This window comes from Rhinatrema bivittatum, chromosome 5, assembly GCF_901001135.1.
Source record: "Rhinatrema bivittatum chromosome 5, aRhiBiv1.1, whole genome shotgun sequence".
Classification (NCBI taxonomy): Eukaryota; Metazoa; Chordata; class Amphibia; order Gymnophiona; family Rhinatrematidae; genus Rhinatrema; species Rhinatrema bivittatum.
This window is the reverse complement of record NC_042619.1, coordinates 104,578,214-104,602,936: the sequence shown is the minus strand read 5'-3', so window position 1 is coordinate 104,602,936 and position 24,723 is coordinate 104,578,214. Positions and strand designations below refer to the sequence as shown.

At 46.3% G+C, this 24,723-nt stretch overlaps 1 protein-coding gene across 3 annotated transcripts in view; it reads right to left on the bottom strand.

The window, feature by feature from the left end:
• Nucleotides 1–24,723, bottom strand: part of NBEA (neurobeachin) — a 2,460,099-nt gene that overhangs the window by 2,364,264 nt on the left and 71,112 nt on the right. For all 3 annotated transcript variants that reach the window (XM_029602688.1, XM_029602690.1, XM_029602689.1), the window contains exon 2: nt 11,328–11,559. In XM_029602688.1, the coding sequence (XP_029458548.1) occupies nt 11,328–11,559 (232 nt within the window). The remainder of the gene's footprint in view (nt 1–11,327; nt 11,560–24,723) is intronic.

Sequence of the window (24,723 nt, the reverse complement as noted above, 5' to 3'; positions counted from 1 at the left end):
ACTTGCGTGCTCGGAGGAGTGTATCTATTACCGGCCCCGAGTATCCTCTTTTCTTCAGTCGAGCCCTCTCAATGGCCAGACCGTAAGAGAGAATTGAGCTGGATCCTCGTGGAGAATGGGACCTTGCCGCAGCAGGTCCCTGTGTGGAGGCAAGGGAAATGGAGTCCCTGCCAGTAGTCTTCTCATGTCTGCGTACCAGGGTCTTCTTGGCCAGTCCGGGGCCACTAGAAGAACTAGGCCTCTGTGCTGCTGAATCTTGTGCATAATGGCGCCCAGCAGGGGCCATTGAGGGAAGGCATATAACAGGATCCCCTGTGGCCATGGCTATACCAGGGCATCGATCACCTGGGATAGCAGATCCTGCCTGCAGCTGAAATATCTGGGTACTTGAGCGATGGACCTGTCTGCTAGTAGGTCCATGCCCAGTGTCCCCCACTGATCCACAATCATCTGGAAAGCTGTGGGTGACAGCTGCCATTCCCCTGGATTTAGGCTTTCTCTGCTGAGGAAGTCTGCCGTGGTGTTGTCCTTCCCGGAGTTGTGAACGGCGGAGATGTCCTGGAGATTTGCTTCTGCCCAAATCATCAGGGGACTTATTTCCAGGGACACCTGTTGGCTTCTGGTTCCACCCTGACGATTGATGTATGCCACCGTGGTGGCATTGTCTGACATCACTCTGATCGCTCTGTCGCGAAGTCTGTGGGCATATCGCAGGCACGCTAGCCTGACTGCCCGTGCCTCTAGTCGGTTGATGTTCCACCTCGACTCTTCTCTGGTCCACCGCCCTTGGGCGGTGAGTTCCTCGCAGTGAGCTCCCCATCCGTTCAGGCTGGCATCTGTGGTGAGCAGAATCCAGGTTGGGGAGGACATTCTTGACCCCGGCTCATGTGGCCGGGCTGCAACCACCACGGTAGCTGATTCCGCACTCTGGCCGGTAGAGGTAGGCGTACGGTATAGTTCTGTGATCGTGGGCTCCATCGGGATAGAAGGGCGCGTTGCAACGGTCTCATATGAGCCCGCGCACAGGGCACCACTTCCAGCGTGGATGCCATGAGGCCGAGGACCTGAAGGTAATCTCGAGCCGTGGGCCGGCTGGCGCTCAGCAGGGCCTGCAGATGACTCTGGAGTTTTGATTTTCTCTTGGAGGTCAGGCTGACCTAGTCTGCTCGGGTGTCGAATTGGACCCCTAGGTATTCCAGCGACTGGGTCGGCTGTAGGGAGCTCTAGTTTAAGTTGACTACCCATCCGAGGCTCTCCAGAAGAGCTATAACTCTGTTGGTTGCCCGGTGGCTCTCCTCCGGTGACTTTGCCCTGGATCAGCCAATCGTCCAGGTAGGGATGGACAAGAATTCCTTCCTTCCTGAGTGCCGCTGCCAGTACTACTATTACCTTGGTAAAGATCCGTGGCGCGATGGCTAACCTGAAGGGCAAAGCTCGGAATTGGAAGTGCTGATTCAGGACTTTGAAGCGTAAATAGCGCTGGTGATCCCGATGGATTGGAATATGCAGATAGGCTTCCGACAGATCTAAGGAGGTGAGAAACTCCCCTGGCTGTACCGAATTCTTGACCGACCGTAGAGTTTCCATGCGAAAACTTGGGACCCGTAGGTGTCGGTTGACTGACTTGAGGTCCAGGACAGGCCTGAAAGTGCCCTCCTTCTTGGGTACTATGAAATAAATGGAGTAATGCCCAGAATTTACCTCTCCCGCAGGTACTGGGATTATGGCTTTTAGGGCCAGGAGCCTCTGTAAGGTCACTTCTAGTGCCGCTGCCTTGAGCGGTGAACAAGGAGATTCCACAAACTTGTTCGGCGGAAGCCGAAAGAAATGCAGGTAATATCCTTCTCGGATGATGGCGAGGACTCACTGGTCCGAAGTAATCTCGACCCACCTGCGGTAGAAGAGGGTTAGCCTGCCCCCTATGGCTGCTACCCCCGGATGGGTCGGCTGATTGTCATTGTTGGTTGCGGCCGGGGCCAGAACCCGAGCCGGTTTTCTTCTTGTTATGCTAAGTCCGAAAGGACTGGTTCCTGGCCTGGGAACGAGGTGCTCGATAGCGAGTCCTGTAAGGGTTGAAGCGCTGCGAAGTTCTACCTCTAGATGGTCTAGAAAAAGAACGCTGGCTCCTCCTCGCCCTGTCTTCTGGTAGACGGGGTAATGGGGAGGCACCCCATTTAGTAGCCCAGCTCTCGAGATCGCTGCCAAACAGTAAGGAACCCTTAAAGGGCATTCTTGTGAGTCGTGTCTTGGAGGACGAGTCGGCCGCCCAATTATGTAGCCAAAGCTGCCTCCTGGCTACCACTGAAGAGGAGACTCCCTTGGCTGCCGTACGAACGAGGTCGGAGGCCGCGTCAGTGAGAAATGCGAGAGCTGATTCCATGTCTGCTCCCTAGGCGTTGTTTCTCACCTGTGATAAACAGGAGCGCGTCACCACGGTGCAGCAGGTCGCGATTCGTAGGGACATGGCTGCTACCTCAAATGCTTGCTTCAGAATGGTGTCCATGCGTCGGTCATGCGAATCCTTGAGAGCCGCTCCCCCCTCAACCGGAATGGTGGTGTGCTTCACTATTGCGTTAACTATGGCGTCTACCCTGGGGCACGCCAACAGCTCCTTGGACGCCGGATCCAGAGGGTACATGCCTGCCAAGGCCCGACCCCCTTTAAATGAGGCCTCCGGTGCCTTCCATTCCAGATCGATTAGCTGCTGTGCTGCCTGTAGGAGGGGAAAATGGTGAGCCGGTTGGCGCAGGCCCTCTAACAGGGGGTTCATTTTAGGGCCCCCTGGGGTATCCTGGCCCGGAATGGCTAGCTCCGATAGGCATTGCGAGACCAGGCCTGAAAGATCCTCTTTCTGAAAGAAGCGCCTCATGGTCCGATATGGCTCTATCTCCGAGGGAAGTTCACCCTCCTCGGGGGGCTCCTCACTGTCCTGGGAGCAATCCGAATCCCCATAAGCGGGGCTGTCAGGTGGTGAGAGGCTGCGCCTAGGTCTCGAGGGTCCAGGGACCAGATCAACCGGGACGGAAAGACCCATTCAAGGAGCAGACTGCATCTGGACAAAGGCGTGAATCCCTCGGAATAATTCCACCCAGGAAAGCGAAGCCGGATCTGGCCGTAGGGGCACCAGGTCTCTCGGGTTCCCTGGTTGCTCGCCGCGGCCCGCTAAGTCCTGTGTGCTCCCTGAGGAACCGCTGGGCTGGGGCCGGTCCTGTCCTGGGACTCCCATGGCCTCCTCACATTGGGCACATAGTGAGTCTGCTTCCTCACTCTGTGTGGCTCTGAGGTTGCATGCTGAGCAGAGGCTTAGAGCTTTCATGCCAGATTCTGGAGGTGCCGGCTCTGCGGCCGCATGGGCTCTCTTATGCTCCATTCGCCTGAAATTCGGTATCACCCAAAGATGTGTGCTTAACAAGTGCGCGTAACAGCATGCGCCTAGAACAGGCGGTATATAGATGTGCGCCTATCCACGGGCAGCTTATAAACGTGCGCCTATACATGGGCGGCTTATAAATACTTATAAATGCCTATACGTGGGTGGCGTACCATGTGCTAACAACATGCGCCTGTCGCGTGCGCTAGCACCATGCGCCTGTCGCGTGCGCTAACACCATGCGCCTGTCGCGTGCGCTAACACCATGCGCCTGTCGCGTGCGCTAACAACCTGCGCCTATCGCGGGTGCTTGCTTAGCAACGTGCGCTCATCGGCTTGAAAAGAAGTAGGCAGGCAAAAATGGTGACCTCCTTGGCGTGCTGCCTCGTAGGCAGGCCCAGCGAATCCACACTTCCTCGGAGACCAAGTAAAGATATACGCCTTACCTTGTCTTCGGCGCTTCCCGGCTGCGACCCGGGCGGTCTCCGGCTGCGGGGGGAGATTACCGTCAACCGCCGTGCATAAGGAAGTGCGCCCGCTGCCTCTAGGCCGCTCCCGAACTCGTCTCGCTCGGGGGCCAAGCCGCGCCCGAGCCCTTCTCACTCAGGGGCTAGGTCCCTGCCGCGAACCGGCCACCGGACCGAGGCTCTTACCTCCGAGGGACCACGGAAGTCAGCTCGGGAAACGCAACTGGGTGAGTGACCGCCGTTCAGGTATCACCGCAGGACTGCGGGGCTTGACTTCAATAGGTTTCTTCTAGGAATTTAGTCGTTAGAATTTGGAAACACGCCCAGCGAGCATGAGGTAGCTCCAAACTGCTTTGGAGACGGAAATTACTGATTTGCGGCACTTCCTGTGGGGGTATATGTACCCGTGCTGACGTCAGATCCGTCTCCAACTGCTAGCATGAACACACTATACCCATTTGTTTTGAGTCCATCTGCTACACGCTAGGAAATAAGAATCTTTACTACAGATTGTACATTTATCAAAACTAACAAAATCATCATGCAAAATGCTAGAATGTTATGTTGGCTTAGAGGAATGACCACCAAATTCCTTGGTCTGTCTTGATCTTATGCATATTTGAGAGTTGTCCTCATTTCCCTTGACCAGTTACTGTTTGTATTGGATTTAGGCTTAAGGTAATCATATCAATTTGTCTTATGGGAAAGACTGCTAAGTAGTACTTATTAACACTCATTGTTTAACAAAGAGTCTGTCCATGAAAGGCATACGTCTTCTTAACTTTCTCAGGGGGACACAAAGGGGCATACAAAGGGGTCTGCTCCTTCGGCGCATGACATCCGGTACATGGCACCTTTGGTGTCATGCTCGCTTTTTTGTCAGGTGGTCTACAAGGTGATGTCAGAATGGGCTGGTCTTTGCAGTCTTGCTGAAAGAGAGCAAAGACTGTTCCGGAGCAAATGGAGGAACTAGTCTGAGTATCTGGTAAGCTCCTTTGTGGTAATCTGAGGCAGATAAGATGTTTGAAGTATCTTCAGCATCACACTCGCTCTTTTGATCGGCGGCCCACAACGTGATGTCAGAGTTAGCAGGTTTTTGCAGTCTTGCCGGGAGAGACCTTCACATTATCATCTGAAGGTCCTTTAAAAGACCATGAACTGGGATGGTCAATTCTGCAGGAGGCTAGATAAACAACCACCCAAAGACATCCTTCTCAGATCATCTTTCCTGAGATTAAAAAACTGTGTACTCGTCATATAAAAAAGTAGCAATAATTGAGATCTTTGGGAAATGAAGTAGGGGTTAGAAAGCATTCCTGTAAATCCTTCATCATGCCAAGCTGGGATACTCACTCATCACCCGGGCAAGAGAAAGATAACTGAGGGGGACCTATGTTGATTTAATGGAATGATTTAACCGACAAAATCCAAATGCACTGACTCCACCCCTTCTACATCTGAATCCCTGGGATGAACACTCTGGAAGGAGTGAAACTAGTCCCTGCATTGAGTGGATTCACTCTTGTTGGTGAAGCTTTTTGAGTAGATAATTTAGCATCTCAGGGACTCTCTTAATCCTCATAATGAAGGAAAAGCTCTTCTATCCTGGGCAGGAAGTAGTCCATCCTCCCTCTCTGGGGCTCAGAAAGCAAGGAGGTAATGAAACTCCTTACTATCTCAGACAGATGGCTTGCCATTTGTGCAGATCTCTGCATTTGAGTAGGCGGGGACACTTCCTCTGAATTCATCCTCATTAGGTACCATAGTAGTAGGCGGTACCAAAAAACAGCTCAGATAAACAGACAACAGGACCCAGAGTATACTTGGTACCAACGCCACTTCACTAGCTTGAGTAGGCCACAGTATCGGTGTCAGTACTATCCTTTGTATGCTTTCCATCACAGACTTCTGTCTGGCTCTCAGCTTTGACCATACCAGCTTTGTGCCAAGAGCATCTTTGTCTATGCCAGTATATGTCAATGCAACTGAAGGCGATCTTGACAGTTCCAGCACCAATGTGTCTGGAAAAAATAAACCACAAGGTGCTATGGGCGCCTGCACTATGGATGATGCTATATACACAGAGGACATTTCTCAGTGTCAGGTTGGGACCTGTCCCAACAGAGCCTTACATCAATAGAGATGGCCCTGGAAGGAATCCCCTTCCACCATTTATGCACTCTTCTCTGCAGCTCTTCATGCCAAGCTCAGACTCTGCCCTACAATGGATGTAGAAACTGGCCCGAATTGGAGCAGTCCTCCTGGATGACACACAGGAAGAAGGGAAGGCCGACTCTCAGTGCAATTAATGCTTCTTATGGCACTGGAAGCCCCAAGAGGCTTTGCACCTGGAGACAGAGAAGCTGTGCTGTCTTCTCTCATGACAAGGTTTCAGGGCCTTACCCGAGACAGACTTCTACAGATTTTCCATCTTCCAGTCACAGATTTGAAGAACCCTTGGAGACATCCTGCCAAAAATGGGGCAATTCGGAGCATCGTGGTATTGGCCCAGGCAGCAGCAGCATTCGGTGAAGGTGTCCATGATTGACATAAGGCATCCATACCAACAGACCTTGAACCCATTAACTACAAGTTTTTTCATCTTCAATTTCTTAATTCTAAACTTTTTTTTTAAGAACTGAAAAGTTTAATTTGAAAAGCTGCCAAGGCAGGAATTAAAAATAATAGAGATGTCTTAATCGTCTTAACCCAATCGTCTTAACGATTGGGTTCGGCTGGAGGGAGAAAAAAATCTGATCACTGGAGATGCGAATCGGAATCGGTTCCGATTCACATCGTTAACTTTTTTTTAGTGAGGCCCGACCCTTTAAAATTGACCCCTTACCTTCCCCCACCCCCCCAAAAACATTTTACGAGTACCTGGTGGTCCAGTGGGGGCGCGGGGACCGATCTCCCGCTCTCGGGCCATCGGCGCCATTTTGACTGCCACTCAAAAATGGCGCCGATGGCCCGATTAAAAAAAAAACCACCCGACCCTTTAAAGATGACCCCTTAGCTTCTCCCACCCTCCCGATCCCCACAAAATATTTTTAAATTACCTGGTGGTCTAGTGGTGATCCCGGGAGCGATCTCCCGTTCTCAGGCCGTCGGCTGCCAATCAAAGATGGCGCCGATGGCCCTTTGCCCTTACCATGTGACAGGGTATCCGTGCCATTGGCCGGCCCGTCACATGGTAGGAGCGCTGGGTGGCCTGTGCCATCTTTAAAGATGGCGGTGGCCACGATGGCAGCGGCCATCTTTAAAGATGGCGCCGGCCAGCCAGCGCTCCTACCATGTGACAGGGGCCGGCCAATGGCACGGATACCCTGTCACATGGTAAGGGCAAAGGGCCATCGGCGCCATCTTTATGATTGGCAGCCGACGGCCCGAGAACGGGAGATCGCTCCCCGGATCACCACTAGACCACCAGGTAATTTAAAAATGTTTTAGGGGGATCGGGAGGGTGGGAGAAATCGTGAAAATTTCTATTGTATCGCGCACTGTACCGATTTTTGACGATTTAAAAAATATTGGACGGTTTTTTTAAATCGTCAAAAAACGATTCACATCCCTAAAAAATACTGCCAACTTGAAAATTCTAGGAAACAGAGAAATGTAATAAAAAATGTTAAGATTGGGAATCTGTCCGTGCAGTAGCTCAGGTGAAGTCTGACTGAGGGGCTCACAGGGCAGCAACCATGCAAAGGAACTCCAATGCATGCTCAGAAAGACTTGTGAGCTCAGAACTGAGTCCGTGTCAGCGACATTTATTTTATTTATTTATTACTTTTTTATACAGACATTCATAAGCATATCACATCGGTTTACAGATCAACAGGGATAAACCAAAGATGAGAAATTGATTTATAAAGTTACAATTAACAAGGGGTCAAAGGAACAAGTAGGGAGTATTAGAGGGTCAAGTGGACCTAGGTAGTGAGAGTAGAAGGTAGTTTAACCAATAAATAGAGGTAGACCGTTTAACCCATAACTAGATAGTTTAATCAATACCTAGAGGTAGGCTTGATGTGGTTGGGGGAGGAGGAAGTTCTTGAAGGAATAAGTCGCAGGGCGGGAGGGGGGAGGGAAAGGGGGAGGGATGTTATGACAGAGGGATGGAGGTTGAAGTTAGTTATAGGCCCATTTAAATAGCCAAGTTTTTAGGGGGTTTTTTTTAATCGTTTTGATGCATTGTTCTTGGCGTAGTTCAGGTGGCATAGAATTGCAAATCGTTGGGCCTGCTATAGAGAATGCATATTCTTTGGTGGAGATATGCTGAGTGAGTTTATGTGAGGGAATAGACAAGCAGCCTTTGTAGGCAGATCTAGTCTGTCTATTGGAGGAGTCATATTGTAAGGAGTCATTAAGCCAGTGAGAGCTCTGATTGTGAAGGGATTTGTGGATAATTGTGAGGGCTTTGTGGAGTATTCTAGAGGGGATGGGGAGCCAATGCAGGTCTCTAAGGACTGGAGTGATGTGGTCTATTCTGCAGGAATTGGTGAGGATTCTAGCTGCTGTGTTTTGCAGCATTTGGAATGGTTTGATGGAAACAGCAGGGAGGCCTAAGAGAAGAGTATTGCAGTAATCAATTTTAGAAAATAGAATCGCTTGGAGGACAGTCCTGAAATCGTTGTAATGGAGGAGTGATCTTAGTTTCTTAAGGATGTGCAGTTTGTAAAAACAGTCTTTAGTGGTGTTACTGATACATTTTTTTAAGTTCCGATGGCTGTTGAGCGAGACTCCTAAATCTCTCACTTGTTGTGAGAAGGACACTGTCTGAGGGAAGGGAGGGGGCGGGGTTTGTGGTTACCAGGGGAGATGAGTAGGAGCTCGGTTTTGTAGTGTTTAAGGCGAGGTTCAGGTTAGTTAGAAGGCAATTGATAGAAGAGAGGCAGTTTTTCCAGGTCTTTAGGGCTTTGGGTATGGAATCGGTGATGGGGATGAGTATTTGTACATCATCTACGTAGATATGGTGGGTGAGACCAAGATCAGCTAGGAGTTGGCATAGGGGCAGAAGATAGACATTGTAGAGGGTCAGGGATAGGGAAGAGCCTTGGGGAACTCCGCGGGTTAGGTTGATAGGGTTGGATTCGTGGGCACCAATTTTGACCTTGTAGTGTCTATTATTGAGGAAGGCTTCAAACCAGCTCAGGGCTATTCCAGAGATACCTATTTCTGAGAGGCGTTTAAATCATGAGGTTGTGATTGACAGTGTCAAAGGCCGAAGATATGTCGATCATGGCTAGAATGTATGACTGGCCCTTATCAAGTCCTTTAAGTAGGGTATCTGTAAGGGATATTAAGCGTGTTTCCATATTGAAGAATTTACGGAATCCGAATTGTGAGGGAAATAAGGTGTTGTGTTTTTTGAGATGATCATTAAGTTGTAAGTTGACCACTCTTTCTGTAAGTTTAGATAGGAAAGGGAGATTAGATATTGGTCGGAAGTTGGAGGGGTCAGAAGGGACTAGGTTTGATTTTTTGAAGATAGGTTGAGGATAGCTTGTTTCCAAGCGGGGGGGGGGGGGGGGGGGGGGGGGGGGGGGGGGGGTGGGGGGGGGGGGGGGACTTGTCCAAGGGAGAGGGAGAGATTAATGATTTCCGATAGTGGTTTGGCAATGATATCTGGGATAGAGAGAAGTGATTTAGTGGGAATGGAGTCCTCAGGGTGTGAGAAAGGTTTCATTTTTTTTTTTTTTTAGAATTGTTGTTATCTCTGAGGTGGAAGTGGGTTCAAAGGAGTCAAGGGTAGAGTTCTGGTTTGTTGGCATGGGGTGGGGGTGAGGTGGAGAGGGGGGAATCGTGCAATTGGCTTGTCTATTTTGTTGTGGAAGAAGGTTGCTAATTTGTTACATTTATTTTTGGCATCGTTATCTGCTATGGGTGGAGGTGCTGTTTTTATGAGGTGTATGACATAATCGAAAAGGGCCTTAGCGTAATTATGATAGTTATGGATTTTTAGAGCGTAATAGTCTTTTTTGGTTTTGAGGATGAAGTCTCTGTAGTGGTGGAGAGTGTGTTTGTATGATACTAGGAGGGAGGGGGAGGGGTCCTTGCACCATTTGTTTTCTTTGGTTCTTAGTTCTTGTTTGAGTGACTTTAGTTCGGCGGCATACCATGGTTTTTTGGGGGTTTGATGGCTTTAGTTCTTTGGAGATGAGTGGGCAAATTTTGTTGGTTATGTTCTTGGTAATCTTGTTCCATGAGCTGTGGGCAGACTCCACATTAGAAAGGTCTAAGAAGACCAGGTCATCAGCTTTCTTTGGAGCAGGGTTTTCTATACTGTATAGTGTTATTTTGATTCTGTTTGGGGGAGTGGGATTTTTTGATTGCGAGATTGGTTTTTATAATAGAATGGTCTGACCAGGGCACTGGGGTGCAGGATGGTGTGTCTGAGCGGAGGTGAGAGTTTGTAAAGATCAAATCGAGGGTGTGGCCCACTTTGTGGGTGGGGCTAGTTAAGATTTGCTTAAGGCCAAGGGCAGAGGTGGCAGATAGGAAGGTTTCGCAGGAGGGGGGGAAGCGGTTTAATGTCAACGTAGAGATTGAAGTCCCCAAGGATAATGACTGGGGTGTCCATGGCTATGCTTTCGGCTACAAATTCAATGAGGAGGGGAGGAGTTGAGGTCGAGGAGGCCTGGGGGAGTATAAACTAGGCATATTTGTAACTGTAGGGATTTGAAAAAAACTTTCAAATTTGGGGGTGGTGTTGACAATCTGAGAGACTAGTTTGAGGTCTTTCTTAGCAGCCAGTAAGAGCCCTCCTCCTCTTTTTTTGGGTCTGGGAAGGGAAAAGATATCATAAAGATGGGTTGGGAGTTGATTTAAGAGTACTGAGTCCATTGGTTGAGCCATGTTTCCGTGATAGCACAGATATCTGGCTGGCTGTCTAGCAGGAGGTCATAGAGAATAGGAGTTTTCTTGGATAGAGACTGGGCGTTAAAGAGCACAAGTGATAGAGTTGAGAGGCAGAGAAGTTGTGTAAGGGAGGAGATCATGATTGGTACCAAGGATCTGAGGTTGCCTGTGATGTCACTCACTGGTTACGGCCAATTTAAGCCTGCTTGTCAACATAGAAATTTTACATTTGCAACTTCTACTATGGTAAGAAGCATAATATGTAAAACTTGTGCAGATGGTACTTCTTTACATTTGAACTGGTAAAATGCATTGAAAGTGAATAAAGTATAATTAAATAATCGGATGATTTTAACATCCACATGTGTACAATTTACATAAATGACAAATCAGTATAAACATTTTTTTTTTAAATATACAACTGAGTCAACAAAAATAGTAGCACATTTATATGGCTTCTTCAAAATATGAAACCTTTTCAGACTTTTATGAGAAAAATTGCTGTATAAAAATCATAAAATTGATTAAAAATTAAAATAAAGTGCTGCAATAGATGGACTGTTTGCTTTAAATCAGAAATTTTAAGAGATTTGAATTATATAGCAAATACTTCTCAGTTCAGTAAAAAATACCTGCAATCATATCATCCACGATGCTCATCTTCAGCAGCACTTGCTCAATAAGACCAACTTCTGTGCTGGTCTGTAGATTACGGACACTTTTACGGAGGATGGCTGTGAACATGCTCCAAATTTCTGCCTGGCAAGTTACATCACAGTGTTCTAAAAGTTCTGACATACATGTTATGCTCTCTGCATCCTGGATTATGAAGTTCATCTCTAGATCAAATTCTCCACCAACAAGCTGAAAAGAAACAAAAGCAAATATTAGAAGTTTACAGGAGCTTAGGTATTAATCATGAAGAATACAACAAGAAAACTAACTAATTAATCTTATGTGGCCAAGCTAAAAGCATTATGAGAATTTCTCAAAGGTATTTAAAAAAAATCATCTAAGCAGTTGAGCATTCTATTTAGCTTACAAAAAGAATTGTCAGAGTGCGCACACAAATTTTCTAAATATAGTCTGCTGAAATATACTTGCATTGAAGAACCATACTACTTACCAGAAAGCTATCCAACAGAATTATTAGTTTTTCAATTTTATATTTTTATGTGTATTTTATATCATATTCATCATACTTGTTGCTTAGTTATTGTCTTCTTTCTGAACAAAGTTTGGCTGGTAGCATACTAGACCTGTCTGTCAATTTTTGTGCTTGTTGAAAATGTAAAACTAATAAAGATGAATAAAAAAAAAGAGTTATAATTTATCCATAGAAATAAAAGCTCTCTCAAGTGGCCTACAAGTGTATTCTCCATCACTTCAGACACTGGCTCAGGAATTTTATTCTTGTCAACAAATTCCACATGAAATATATTAATACTTCACATTTTACTTAGGTATTAGGTTCTGGCTGAAACTATCATTTGAGATAAATTTGTATAAATACAGTATAAAATGTTATATCAACACAGTACTTAAAAGCACCTTGGCCTTTTGTACAATAGTTAGCATACCCTCTAATACATAAATAACAAGAATATATTTACTAGTCATGAAATCGTAAAATCTGACAGAATAAATTAATCTAACCAACACATTCAAACATGAAACTTCAATATTTCATATCAGAAATTAATGTAGGTTTCTCTAAATTATGCGGCGCTCTATTTCTAGTCTATAGTAAGAATAACCTTCAAAATGCTTCATTTCCTTGTACGATACAAATCAACTTCTTTCCATCACTCAATCAAAAAGATTCCAGGAGCTGGTAAGGATCATTGTTTCAGAAAGGTTAGAAAACAATGAAACTTGCTACCTGAAATTTCTCTTTTGGTCTAATGGTCAACCTTCATATGATACCACTACAGGGGTTATCGTGCTGATCAGCTCTATCATTTTTTGATATTGATTCTTTCTTGCTCCCTTTGTTCGGTTCTTTGTTTTTGAGTGTTTCAGAAAGGTAGCAGAGAAAATAACTTCTGTACATGAGAAGTCACTAAAGTATGAATTATGTTAAAAGAAAAAGAAAAATACAAGGCCTCACTGTTCCAAGACTTACCAGATTTTCCTCGAAGGAAAGCAAGTCACTAAAGTGACACAAATATAGGATGTCATATGATGGTGACAATATAAAGCATTTTTCCACAGCTTTTCAACAAAGACTAAGATGCACTGAGCATATACAGCATCTCCCACATTCTTATGACACTGCATGCTTAAATTTGCCTTTTTCTGTTAGCACCAAGAGTCACACTTGAGAGATCCACTGTGTTTTCACTATCCTGACAGTGATTTTCAGATTTTTCCTTTTTCCAACTACTACCGTTTGCTAGTGTGCCTTAAATATTTCATTCTTTCATTCATTGCAATTTCCAGGGAGGTTTCTTGACATATTTTAATTTTTATATTTTCTTGATTCCCTGCCATCCTTCTCTTGCAGCAGGCCTCCAGCTATGGTCACTTATTTTTGCCTCAAGTTGTCTGCCTCTTTGTAAAATTTTCTTTTAATTTTGCATCAGCTTTTTTCCTGACTATGACAGAGAAGGCAGCCAGCAACTTCAAAAAGTACTTAGACTATGCCAGATGTCAATCACTAACCATCACAAAACCTGCTATAATTATCTGGGATAGGATCGTGTGCCATCCCTCTGCACAATCTACACCAGGATATCTACAAAGGCTATCAGGTTCTGATAGATGAGACTAGAATCTCATACGGAAAATAAGTTCAGTTGTACTAAGCCATAATCAAAAATGCTGAAGCAGCATAAGGACCTTGGAGCTGCACTAACTGCTGGAGACTTGAACTACCAAGGAAAGCTTCAAAACAGTCTGCATCGGAGCCCATGAACAGACGCAGAGAATGAACAGATTCCATTAACAGCCCATTAAAGGAGAAAGATCACTGGCACAGAACTTCTCTGATACATGACAAAGCTGCAGGATAATGGAGGCTGGGATCTCACTGCCAAAGCAGCTGTATTTGGAGAGAAACTCTACCTGTTATTTGGTATGCTCACTGGGACTGGTCTCCAGATGTTCAGCTTCAAGCCTTCAGGTCACCTCCAGACACCCCTGGAGTTAGTCCTCCTGCTGAATCCTATCAAGACCTTAGATCTGCAATGTTTGAGCAGGACTGTAGAGGCAAATAAAGGCATTAGCCAAATGTCTGAACTCTGTTGACAATGTTGGCGCGAACTGCAAAGAATAGCAGTTGAATGGGCTCCAAAAGGGAACATCTCCAGATATTCATCAACATTAGTCTTCAATATAAAGAAAGAGGTACATTGGCAAACTCTTAGGATTGGTGCATCCTCAGCATTCACTATTCCCCATCTACATGAAGATAGGCTCTGATTATCCATATGAGTATCCCTATGAGTCAGAAGAGATTTGTTCTGAAGAGAAATGTTCTTAATTCCCCTTAGACTCTTCTGCTCCAGAGACAAGAAATAGATCTCCTTCATAGACCTCTCCTTAGATGTTCTAAAAGCTATGAAAGTCTCTAATTATTCAGTTGCAGACTGAACAAAGGAGCAGAGCTCTTCAAATATTTGGATGACTCAAAAGAGTGGCGACAGTGCTCATCTACCCTGTCTACCAAGAAAATCAAGTTTGCTTACTGTAAAACAGTGTTTCCGTAGATAGCTGGATGAATTTGCCATGCTGTCTGGGAGCGTCTCACGACCGGTCAGTAGGCAGAGTTTTCTCAGTTAGTACAGAGTTTTGAACTCTGTACGGCTGCGCAGTGAGCTTCCCGTGCAATTGCCTTGTTACCTCAGTCTCTTGTAGCCAAGCGAGATGTACGTGGAATGTTTTTTGGTAGAATCTGTAGACTGTCTAGGGAGGTGGGAAGGGATCGCATGGCTAATTCATCCTGCTATCTACGGAAACACCGTTTACGGTAAGCAAACTTGCTTTTTCCCCATCGATACCAGGGCTGAATTAGACATGCTGTCTGGGAGACCCAAGCTCCCGGGTTGTGTCCATATAGTAAGTTTTTTTATGAGTTGAGGACACTACCCTTCAATAAAGGTAGACAGTCTTATTCTGTATTTAGGGTTGAAAGAACTGCCGAACCCTGAGCTGCATCGGAAGATGTTTGCTGTCCGATACAGTAGTAAGATGTAAAAGTATGAAGAGAAGACCAAGTTGCCGCCTTGCAGATGTCCAGTAGCGGAACTTTTCTTAAATGTGCAACAGATGCTGCTGTTGCTCGTATCTGGTGTGCTTTTGGTTTGTTACTCAAAACAATAGAACGTTTATTGTAGCAGAATTCAATGCATTGGGATAGCCAACTAGCAATGGTTCTTTTGGAGACAGGCTGGTTTGGATTATTAGGGTTAAAAGAGAGGAACAATTGAGATGGCCTTCCTTGAGATTGAGTCCTTTGTTTGTAATAAGCTAACGCTCTTTTACAGTCTAAAGAGTGCAGAAGCTTGTCTCGGTCATTATGATGAGGTTTAGGTTTTAAGATTGGCAATGTAATTGACTGGTTTATGTGGCAAGCCGATACTACTTTAGGAAGGAAAGTAGGATGAGGCGGAAGAGTGACCTTATGGTAAAATTCTAAATAAGGTGAAAAGTGAACCAAGGCTTGTAGCTCACTTACTCTCCATGCTGATGTGACAGCCACTAGAAATACCGTTTTCCATGTGAGGTATTTAATGTGGCATGAATCTAATGGCTCGAAAGAAGGCAGCATTAGCTGTTCAAGGACTATATTGAGATTCCATGGTATAGGTGGCTTTGACACCGGTGGCCATAGACTTACCATGCCCAGCATGAATCTGGAGATCAGCGGATGGTTGGAAATGGGAAGTCCATTATGAGAGTGGTGCAAAGCTGCAATAGCACTAACATGCACATGAACAGAAGCCAATGCTAGACCAGCAAGGTAGAGTGTATGGAGATACTCTAGAAGTTGCGTGGCTGTTGATGAGAACGGATCTAGTTGTCGCGGTTTGCACCATTCCATGTAACGATGCCACCTTCCTGCATAGTTACGTCTGGTTGAAAGTTTCCTGGATGCAATGAGAATGTCTTCAAGCTGAGATGGCAGACCCAGGTGGCTTAATAAATGCCTTTCAACCTCTAAGCTGTCAGGTGGAGGAAACGATGCATTGGATGAAGGAGGAACCCCCCTTCCTGAGTTAACAGATGTGGATGGTTCTCCAGTAGAATTGGTGGGTGAATGGAGAGCCGCATGAGATATGGATACCAGGGCTGCCTTGGCCATGCTGGAGCAATGAGGATCACATCCGCTGTGTCTCGGATGCATTTCTGAACTGTCCTTGATATTAACGGGATGGGAGGGTAAGCATAGAGCAAGCCCTCCATCCATGGGATGAGAAAGGCATCCGGAGCATGATGAAGTTTGCTCGGGTAAATGGAGCAAAAAGCTTGTGTTTGACGGTTGCTCTCTGCGGCAAAGAGATCTATTATCGGGTTGCCCCAGCATTGAAAAATCCTTGTTGCTACTTCTGGATTCAAAGTCCATTCGTGAGGATGAAATGTTCTTCTGAGGCGATCCGCCGTGATGTTGTCTAAACCCAGAAGGTAAGTGGCTTGCATTGAAACTTACGGGTCTATCCTGTAAAGTGCGGCCGCGTTTACCCTGCTCCTAAGCCGCGTTTTACTCACTTTCCGGCCGCGTTATCCCTTCCTGCGATCCCGAATCCCCTTTAACCTACTCCTACCGCGTCCTAAAATCCCCGGCCAACCCCTTCCGCACGCGGCATGCATATTGCATGCAAATGAATGAATTAGCTATTCCCTAGCATCCTGTAACCCGCACCCCGACTATCGCTCTCTTTCCCTGCCGTTTTGTCGCGCGTTTAACCTGCAAACTTACCGCCTACCCTGACCCCTGCGGTAGAGGCAGGGGTAAGGGTAGATGGCAAGCTTTCCCCCCAGCCCCCGCTCACCTGCCCCGGCCGCGATCATGGGTGCCGGTCTCCGTGGCAGCCCCAGTCCTCTCCCCTGCTCCCGAAGCCAAAAAAAAAGCGGAAAAAAGCGAAAAAAACGTTGCAGCCCCCCTCCGATGTCCGGACTGGGGCTGCCACGGAGACTGCAACGGCGAAGCACAATGGCGAAGCACAACGGGGAAGCAAAAAAAAACCAAAAGCAATTTTGGTTTTTTTTTCCAAAAGCGACAATTTTGTTTTTTTTCCAAGAGGAGGGGGGATGGCTGCCAGCCCCCTTCCCACTCCGCTATTCCCTATCCTTCCCATTCAACTTTCAAAGACTACCAGGGGGCGACAATTTTGTTTTTTTTCCCAAGAGGAGGGGGGATGGCTGCCAGCCCCCTTCCCACTCCGCTATTCCCTATCCTTCCCATTCAACTTTCAAAGACTACCAGGGGGCGACAATTTTGTTTTTTTTCCCAAGAGGAGGGGGGATGGCTGCCAGCCCCCTTCCCACTCCGCTATTCCCTATCCTTCCCATTCAACTTTCAAAGACTACCAGGAGGCGACAATTTTGTTTTCTTTCCAAAAGCGACTTACTTTTGGGATCTGTCAAGATCCCAAAAGTAAGTCGCTTTTGGACGCCTGCACAACTTACTTTTCTGAAGCCATCAGCACGATCTTAGTTCCTCTTAGCTCCTCCCGACGAAGACGAAGATGGCCGCCTGCACTGGGGGAAGCTTACAATTGGCCGCTGAAGACGTGACGTCACGACGTTTGGTGTCACGGGATGTGACGCCACGTCTTGAGCGGCCAATTGTACGCTTCCCCCAGTGCAGGCGGCCATCTTCGTCGGGAGGAGCTACCGGAGCCACGATCGCCATGTGTTCCTGCTGATGGCTTCAGAAAAGTAAGTTATGCAGGCGTCCAAAAGCGACTTACTTTGGGATCTTGACAGATCCCAAAAGTAAGTCGCTTTTGGAAAAAAAACAAAATTGTCGCTTTTGGTAAAAAAAACCAAAATTGCTTTTGGTTTTTTTTTTGCTTCCCCGTTGTGCTTCGCTGTTGTAGTCTCCGTGGCAGCCCCAGTCCGGACATCGGAGGGGGGCTGCAACGTTTTTTTCACTTTTTTCGCTTTTTTTTTTTTGGCTTCGGGAGGGAAGACACTGACAGCGGCGAAGCAACAAAACAAAAAGCAAGAAGTAAGTCGCTTCGCCGCTTCCCTCCTCCCGGAGCAAGGCTGCTTTTCGCACCCTGCTCCGGGAGGAGGGAAGCGGCGAAGCGACTTACTTCTTGCTTTTGGTTTTTTTTTTTTGCTTCGCCGCTGTCATCTCTGGTATCTGTCATTTCAAATGACATTTGAAATGACAGATACCAGCGTGGCGTGAAGCCTTAGCCCCGCGCACCCAGGATACTGTATAGGCGCTCTATCCAGTAAAATGGGTTGCGCGGGCCTAAGGCATTACGGATGCGGTTTACATTTAAATAAAATTAGTGTTCAGGATCGAGCGGTAGGTGAGCTGCATTGTGCGTGCGGCAACCGCGGGTGCCGTAGGCACTAACGCAGCTCTTCCTACCGCTCGGTACTGGATAGACCTATTTGTTTGCTACTGCCCACGTCAGTATTCAAAGTGTTTCTCGACAGAGGATCCATGAACCTGACCCTCCTTCCTTGTTTATGTAGAACATGGCGACTTGGTTGTCTGTGTATACCATGAGATGCTTGCCCCAAACTTGAGGGGAGAAGGTTTGAAGTGCTTTCCAGATGGCTCGAAGTTCCAGGAGGTTGATCTGTTGTGTGCTCTCCTGAGGAGACCAGAGACCATGAGTCTTTAGATTGCTCAGATGGGCTCCCCAGCCCCTCCTGGATGTATCCGTTGTGAGTGTAAGTTGATGGGAAGCTAACCGGAAAGGTGCTCCAGAGGTCAGGTTGTTGGTGTTTTTCCACCATTGAATGTCGATGCGCATTTGAGTCGTAAGTTGCATCCTGGTTGAGAGGGGTTGAAAGTATTGAGACCATTGATTCTTTAGTCCCCATTGTAGGCGGCGCATGTGTAGTCTGGTGTATGGAACTACATGGATAGCTGCTGCCATGTGACCCAGTAACTGGAGGACTTGACGTGCTGAAGTATATGATCAGTTGTATAGACATCGAGCTAGTGAGGATAGCGTTTGAATCCTGTTCTGTGGAAAGTACGCTCTCTGTTGTGTTGTATCGATGAGAGCTCCTATGAACTGTAGTGTTTGGGTTGGTTGCAGGTTGGACTTCTCATAATTTATTATGAAGCCCAATGTCTGAAGGCAATTGATTGTTTGGAACGTCTGATTCCATCGAGTAGCCTGATCCGAGGCTACTAAAAGCCAGTCATCCAGATAGGGAAATATCTGGATCGACAGTTGTCTGAGGTGAGCCACCACCACCGCTAAACATTTTGTGAACACTCTTGGGGCCGAAGATAGGCCAAAGGGTAGAACTTTGTATCGATAGTGGCTGTTCAGAGCTTGAAAGCAAAGGTATTGCCAGGAAGAAGGATGCATGGGTATATGGGAGTACGCATCCTTCAAGTCTATGAAACAGCCAGTCGTTGGGCTGTAGGAGGGAAAGAATAGTATTTAGAGACGTCATCTTGAATTTTTCTTTCTGAATGTGTTTGTTGAGATTCCGTAGGTCTAAGATGGGTCGAAGACCTCCGGACTTTTTTGGGATGAGGAAATAATGGGAGTAGAATCCCTGATTTTCCTGTGATATTGGAATTCTTTGAATGGATTTTTGGCTTTGTAGATTTTGTAACTGTTCCTGAAGGTACAGTGAGTGGGTTGATGTATTCCGGGGGGAGGGAATGTGAGGGAGGCATGGGAGTGTTACAAAATTTATCTGGTAGCCTTCCATTATGATGTTCAGCACCCAAGAATCTGAGGTAATTGCCTCCCAATTGGCATAGAATAGCCGGAGGCGACCTCCTATGTATGGTGGTGGAACCTGCTCGGGATAGCTCAAAAAGATGAAGTCTGTTTTTGAGGGGGTGCTGTTGCTGGCTTTTGTGGTAGTTGTTGACTAGGTCATCCATGGGATTGATGATTCTGAGATTGCTATCTCTGGTGGGATTAATTTTGTGTTCGATAGGTATTATATGGTTTAAAGGGATGCCCTTGAGTACGATTTCTTCCTGAATGAAGGGTAAAATTTCCTGGACGAGGTATGGGGGTCCGTAGGAGAAGTGAGTGACAGTACCGCGGTACTCTGTTCTTTAAGAAGAGTAACGGTTTCCGCAAACTTCTCACCAAAAAGATTGTCTCCTAGACATGGTATGTCCGCTAACTTATCATGGATGTCCTCTCTTATAGCACTCGCTCTCAACCATGCCATTCGTCTTGCTGCTATAGTTGTAGCCGAAGATCTTGCGGAAGATTCAAATGACTCATACACAGACCAAAGTAGATGACGAAGTCCTTCTTCCATGTCTGTAAATGGCTGTGGAAGAGTATTATCAGAGGCTAAACATAGGTGACGTAATCTCTGAAGACATTCAAATAAATACTGGATTATGTAAAACTGATGTTATTGAATTTTTGTTGCTAGCATGGACGAATGGTATACTTTACGGCCGAAGTCATCCATGGACTTATGGTCCTTCCCTGGTGGTGAACTGGCATGATGTTTTGACCTTTTTGCCTTTGATTGTGCAGATTCCACTACTATTGAGTTGTGTGGCAATTGTGTGACATCGTAAATCGTTGAATTATGCATACGGTACTTGAAGTCCGTTTTTTCCTTGATGTAGCTGTGGTGGTAAAAGGTTTCTCCCACATTTTACGAAGGACTGTATCCAGTACTGTATGTGGTGGTAGAGCTGTTGGCTCTGGAGGCATTTTGAATATTTTCAGTATTCCAAGAACATCCCTCCTAGGATCAGGAATCTTTCCCGTCTCTATATTTAAAAGATGTCCTACGCAAAGTCCATCGAGAAAGTAGGCTAAGTCTTCAGGAGGGGAATAAGGTTCCGGAAGACCTTCTGGAGGGTCATATGGAAAACCTGTAGATGAACCAGGGGACGATGGCCATGGCGAGTCTGGAGAGTCCGGTCGATCAGCAATTGGCGATGGTGCTGACGGCTGAGAGGGAAGGAGTGGAGTTGGCGAAGGCTGAGAAGGCGCAAGTGAAGGCTGAGGATATACCATGTTGAGATCTTGAAGAAAAGTAGTTAATGCCTGCAAAATCTGTAAAATCGCTTTAGATGCGAGAGGTCGTGCAGATCCTGAAAAAGGAGCTGGTCCTGAAGGCATTGCTGCTATGAGTGAGTCTTGAGGAGGGGATTGTGGTCTACTAAGGGAAGACCCATGAGAATCAGAATCTTCGCTAGAGGTGTCAGAGTCATAGACAGAGACTAGTTCCAAATGCTGGTCAGAATCTGTGTCACTAGGTTTTGAAGACTTTTTTTGTGACTTTTCAAGACATTCCTGACTTAGCAGTATAGGCTGCTACAAGGCTAGTGTCCTGTTGGTCGGAAGTCGAGGTTGACTCGATAGCTTCGCACGTTTTAAGCTATGATGCTCAGCTGCGTCACGTGGCATAGACGCTGTACGCTTAGATGTGCCTTTGTGCGCAGAGCCGCACGCCGATACATCGTGCGCCGAGCCGCGCACTGATACATCATGCGCAGACTTGTGCGCTGATGAGTTATGCGCTGGGCTAAGCGCCGAAGCGCCATGCATGCATCCTGGCAGCAATGCGCCGTCCAGCTTCGGCCGATTTCATCTTTTATGACCCAATTTCTTCGGTGTCAATGAGCGGGATCGAACGGGTTCAATAAACTGAAACCCATGCGGCTCATGAGGGGATTTCTGTGAAAGAGGAGTGCGGCCTCAACTCCCTTCACTGGCCTTGGTGGATTGACTGACCTGGCCGAGGTACCCTCTAGCGATGCAGACCTTTTTGATGGAGTCTTCTTCGGTCTCTTTGATGGTCCCGGCGAAGACTGTGTTGACGATACCTTTAGATGCGCAATTTTTTCTGCGTACTTCCTTTGGGCTCTGGGAGACATACGAGCACAGTCCCGGCATGAGACTTGGTCGTGTTCCGGTCCCAGGCAAATATAGCAGTAATTTTACCGCATTGGCAGTACTTAAATCCGGATGGCTTAGGAGACATCGCTGCCTAAAAGAATTGAAGAAAAAACAAATTTTGAGAAAAATTCTCTTCAGAGACGAGGAGGAGAAAAACCCTGCATGCAGACTTGCTCGCAGAAAAAAAGAGACTGAGGTAACAAGGCAATCGCATGGGAAGCTCACTGCGCAGCCGTACAGAGTTCAAAACTCTGTACTAACTGAGAAAACTCTGCCTACTGACCGGTCGCGAGACGCTCCCAGGCAGCATGGCTAATTCAGCCCTGTTATGGAAGGGAAAAGTAAAATGTGTCATGCCAGATCAAAATCTATTGAGCCCAGCATCCTGTCTCCAACAGCAGCTAGTTAGGGTCACAATTACCCTGTAAATCCCAAAAAGGAGAAATTACTGCTTACCTGATAATTTCCTTTCCTCTAAGGAAGGCAGAGCAATCCACAAGTGGGTTATACACCTGTACCAGCAGATGGAGAAGGAGTAAACCTGATGTCATGGACATATAGCCCTGCCCCAACATCAACCCGCCAGTATTCTCTTGAAAAGCAAAACTGTGGACAAACTGATTATACCTGAACAAGACCATTAGCAGTCAACCACTCATTCTTCCAACCAATTGGGAACACTGAGCTCATAAAAAAGAATGAACATTCACTGAACTGAGGGGCTGGGTATGACATTTACCAGCCTTCAAAGAAGAAACAGAACACCCTGCATCATCTGCACATAAAGGACAAACTAAACGCAAGTAAACAGCCGAGAGTGGGTTGTGGACTGGCCTGCCTTCCTTAGAGGAAAAGAAATTATCAGGTAAGTAGCAATTTCTCCTTCCTCTGTACTGAAGCGGGCCAATCCACATGAGTAGGATAAACCCAACCTACTCCCAAACAAGGCGGGAGGCTGCCTACGATCCAGTCAATACTGCATGTGCGAAGGCGGCGTCCTGAGTCTGAAAGTCAAAGCAATAATGCTTGGAAAAAGTGCCTAAGGAGGGCGATGTTGTGGCTCAGCAAATCTCAACGGACAATAATCAAAGCTCTGCCCATGATACTGCCTGAGCCCTAGTGAAATGCGCTCTAACTTGCTTAGGCAGCCATAACTTGCATAGGCAGCCATAACTTCCTTAACCCCACATGACACTGGTGTTGATCGCAGCACCCACGCCTGCAGAGCCTCTGCAATTAAACCTGGCCCGCAGCAGCTGTTCTTGTGGAGCGAGAGCCTCCGCAGATGCTCTCTGCTCATTTCTTTTTGTTTTGTTTTTTTCTTTTCCTGCAGCTGCAGCCACAGTTCTATGGCTTTTCTTGTATTTTTTTTGTCTCCATGGCTGCCATGTGGCTCTATAGGCCTGCATTTTTGTTTTCTTTTCCTCAGCGTAGCTGAGCTCTGTGGGGTCACTCCCTGCCCCTCCCCTCATCACCACATTCCAAGACCTTCCTTCACACCACCCCATCGTTCTCTTTGTCTTGCGAGGCAGCCAGCAGACTTCCTGCTGACTCTGACTGATGGCCTCTGACTCATTTCTGCCTATGGGCCCTCCCTTATGTTGGGGCTGAGGCAAAGAAAATAACTCCACCAGTTGCATTGGGTCTTTCTGCCTACATCTTCAAAAAGCAAGGCCATCAGCTAGTATCCATGGCTGGATCCCTCCTGTCCACAAGTGTAAGTAATTTTTTTTACATATATATTCATAGGAAAAGAGAGTGGGAGTATGCAAGGGAGAATGCATGTGTACATGTGTGTCAGTGGTTGCAACGCAGTGTATGTCAGCGGGTGTGACTGAGTGTGCGTGTGTTTATTTGAGCCAGTAGGTGTGACTGATATATGTGTATATGTCAATGGGTGTGAGGGAGTGTATGTGTATGTATATGTGAGTGAGAGTGTGTGTCAGCAGGTGCAAGGGAATTTGTGTGTGTATATATGTGGTGTGCCAGCATGTGTGTGAGGGAAGAGAAAGGGTGACTGGAAAGAATAGAATACAGGGGATTTTTTTAAATTCTTATTGGTTTAAATTATTGGGTATTATCTGATGTGTCTGCTGTTTAAAAATATTTTATTGGTTTTTGGAAAAAAAAATTTAAAGTTTTATATGAGCTTAATTATTGGATGTTCAGCTGTTTTGAAATATTCTTTTTGTTAGTATGGCTTTACAATAGTTGATTTATATTTCTTGATTTGATATTTTATTAGGAAGAGTAATGTTTTTCTCTTTCCACTGTTGCACTGTATACAGGCTCTAGCTTGTTGCAGTTCCAATTCAGGTTTGTCTGCACATTTCTATTTAAACTGTATGGTCTCTATTTTGTAATTAGTGAGGGTTGATCTGTATTCTGAAATTGTGACAGAGGTAAGATATTCTGCTGGCATGCAGTTTCTGTGTAGAGACCTAAAGTAGCTTTAGCTTATCTGGTTTCCAAATTGGAGTTTTAGATACTGGTGTAATATTTGTAGCATTGCCTTCTCATAGGTAGGGTTGTCACTGTTTGAATTCTGGCTGTTATTGCTGTTTAGATATTGGAATTTTACTATAATTTAATTGTATTCAGGTTACCCAAGGCTTTCTGAAAGCCGAGCCTACACCCAAAATGTTACAATAGGCTTAATGCAATATGTGATCAGGTGCCTTTTTTTTTTTTTTTTGCAGGGTTTTTTGGTTGGCATCACAGCATAAGAACATAAGAAATTGCAATGCTGGGTCAGACCAAGGGTCCATCAAGCCCAGCATCCTGTTTCCAACAGAGGCCAAACCAGGCCACAAGAACCTGGCAATTACCCAAACACTAAGAAGATCCCATGCTACTGATGCAATTAATAGCAGTGACTATTCCCTAAGTAAACTTGATTAATAGCAGTAATGGACTTCTCCTCCAAGAACTTATCCAAATCTTTTTTGAACCTAGCTACACTAACTGCACTAACCACATCCTCTGGCAACAA